General features: G+C 53.2%; 1 protein-coding gene across 1 annotated transcript; it reads left to right on the top strand.

Moving 5' to 3' along the window:
* The first annotated feature begins 517 nt into the window (after nt 1-517).
* Nucleotides 518-826, top strand: LOC135997992 (feather keratin 1-like). The gene has a single exon (XM_065651004.1). The coding sequence runs from the start codon at nt 518-520 to the stop codon at nt 824-826; it is 309 nt and encodes a 102-aa protein (XP_065507076.1).
* Nucleotides 827-1,695: the final 869 nt, after the last annotated feature.

Raw genomic sequence — 1,695 nt, 5'->3', positions numbered from 1 at the left:
AACCTGTACCATTATGTAGGATATTTTGCATTGTAGGTGAGTCTGTTGGAAAATTACTGCCTGCATGCAGTTACTGTGGGCCTGGGGCAATGCAGGAGCCGTATAAAAGTGGGTCCTTCTCCTCACTCTCTCATCCACTCCTCTCACCTCCAGCTCCTTGGGAACAAGGTAGGTCTGAAGCTCTGTGTCCTTTTCCTGCTCTTCCTCCCAAGCCTCATTCCTCTCCAGGATTTCTCATCACAAACTTACCCCTTTGTCCTATGCTGTGTCATGGGGCTGCTTGTCACGGGAGAAGGAGTTAAAGCTGTGACAGGGAGAAAAGTTGGGGTTTCACTGTGTTGTCTCCTGAACTATGGGCTAGGAAAGGATCTCCCTGGGCTTGGTTGTTCTTTGCAGGGCTCTTTTGGGCTGAGGGGAAGGATTTCCATCATGGTGGGGTGACAAGCTGCTCTTTACCCACCCGTCCTGCTCTGTTTCGCCCTGCCCTCTATCCCAGGTGAACCTTCAGCCACAAGACATGTTCTGCTACAACCAGTGCCTGCCCTGCCAGCCCTGCGGCCCAACCCCACTGGCCAACAGCTGCAATGAGCCCTGTGTCCTGCAGTGCCAGGACTCCAGAGTCGTCATCCAGCCCTCTCCCATGGTGGTGACCCTGCCCGGCCCCATCCTCACGTCCTTCCCGCAGAACACCGCCGTGGGATCCTCCACCTCTGCTGCTGTTGGCAGCATCCTCAGCTCTCAGGGAGTGCCCATCAACTCCGGGGGCTTTGGCCTCTCTGGCTTGGGCAGCGGCATCTGTGGCACGAGGAGGTGTCTCCCCTGCTAAAGCTGCTGGTGTTGGCTCTGGGGAAGCCCCCCAGGGACCCATCAGATGGTACCAGACTGGGGACAGAGCATCAGGTTGTTGGTTTCAGAGAGGCTGAGCAACCCCAGCACCCCTTGCAAACGGACGGGGCCAACCTGGGATCTTTGAAAACACTCTCTCCTTTCCCTCTTGTATCTTTATTCTCTTGTGCTCCCCTGGGCTGTGAGCCTCAGAAAGCCAGCCTAGGGAGGACCTGCTGACTCTGCTCCATATATGGGGCAGGTAGATGGACACCTGGCATGATGTCTGCCAGATCATGGGACACAGACTTATCTTTTCCTGGTTCTCCCTGCACTGGGATAATCACTTACAATGATCTCATTTCCCTCTTTTGAATCAGTATATTTTGTTGCATCTCAACCTGTGCCTTTGGTTTGTCCTTTCCTCTGCAGATGTCTCCCAACACGCCGAGGGGAGAGAGATATTGTTCAAGGTTGGTTCTTTGAGGAAGTCACTGAGGATGCTTGTGTTGACATTTTTAACTAAATATTTGTTTCCTCTGCATAGACCTTATCTCTGTGGACATTCCTGACACGTGATCTGGAGGAAAGGTGTTGCAGTGAGGAAATTAGGGGATGCAAGGGAGACATGATGACTCTTCACAGTTCTCAAAAGGAGAGTAGGGTAAGACACAATGCGATTCGCCCCCTCTGGGCACTGTCATATGCCTGTGAGGAAAGCACCTGTGATTCTTCTAGAGCCCCTGACCATCAGTCCCAGCTTTGTGGTATCTCTGCCCAGACATGCTCTCTTGGCCTCTAGTGCATGTTCTGTGGAAGAAGCAAATGGCCGCATCTGACCTCAACTGAGAAGCCTGGGCTGCGGAAGCC

This window comes from Caloenas nicobarica, chromosome 24 (assembly GCF_036013445.1).
Source record: "Caloenas nicobarica isolate bCalNic1 chromosome 24, bCalNic1.hap1, whole genome shotgun sequence".
In the NCBI taxonomy this organism is placed as follows: domain Eukaryota; kingdom Metazoa; phylum Chordata; class Aves; order Columbiformes; family Columbidae; genus Caloenas; species Caloenas nicobarica.
The sequence above is the reverse complement of the archived record's forward strand: the minus strand, read 5'-3'. Positions and strand labels throughout refer to the sequence as shown.

What these genes read in the sequence shown, in the direction of transcription:
- LOC135997992 (XM_065651004.1), top strand. Translation starts at nt 518, where the DNA reads ATGTTCTGCTACAACCAGTGCCTGCCCTGCCAGCCCTGCGGCCCAACC.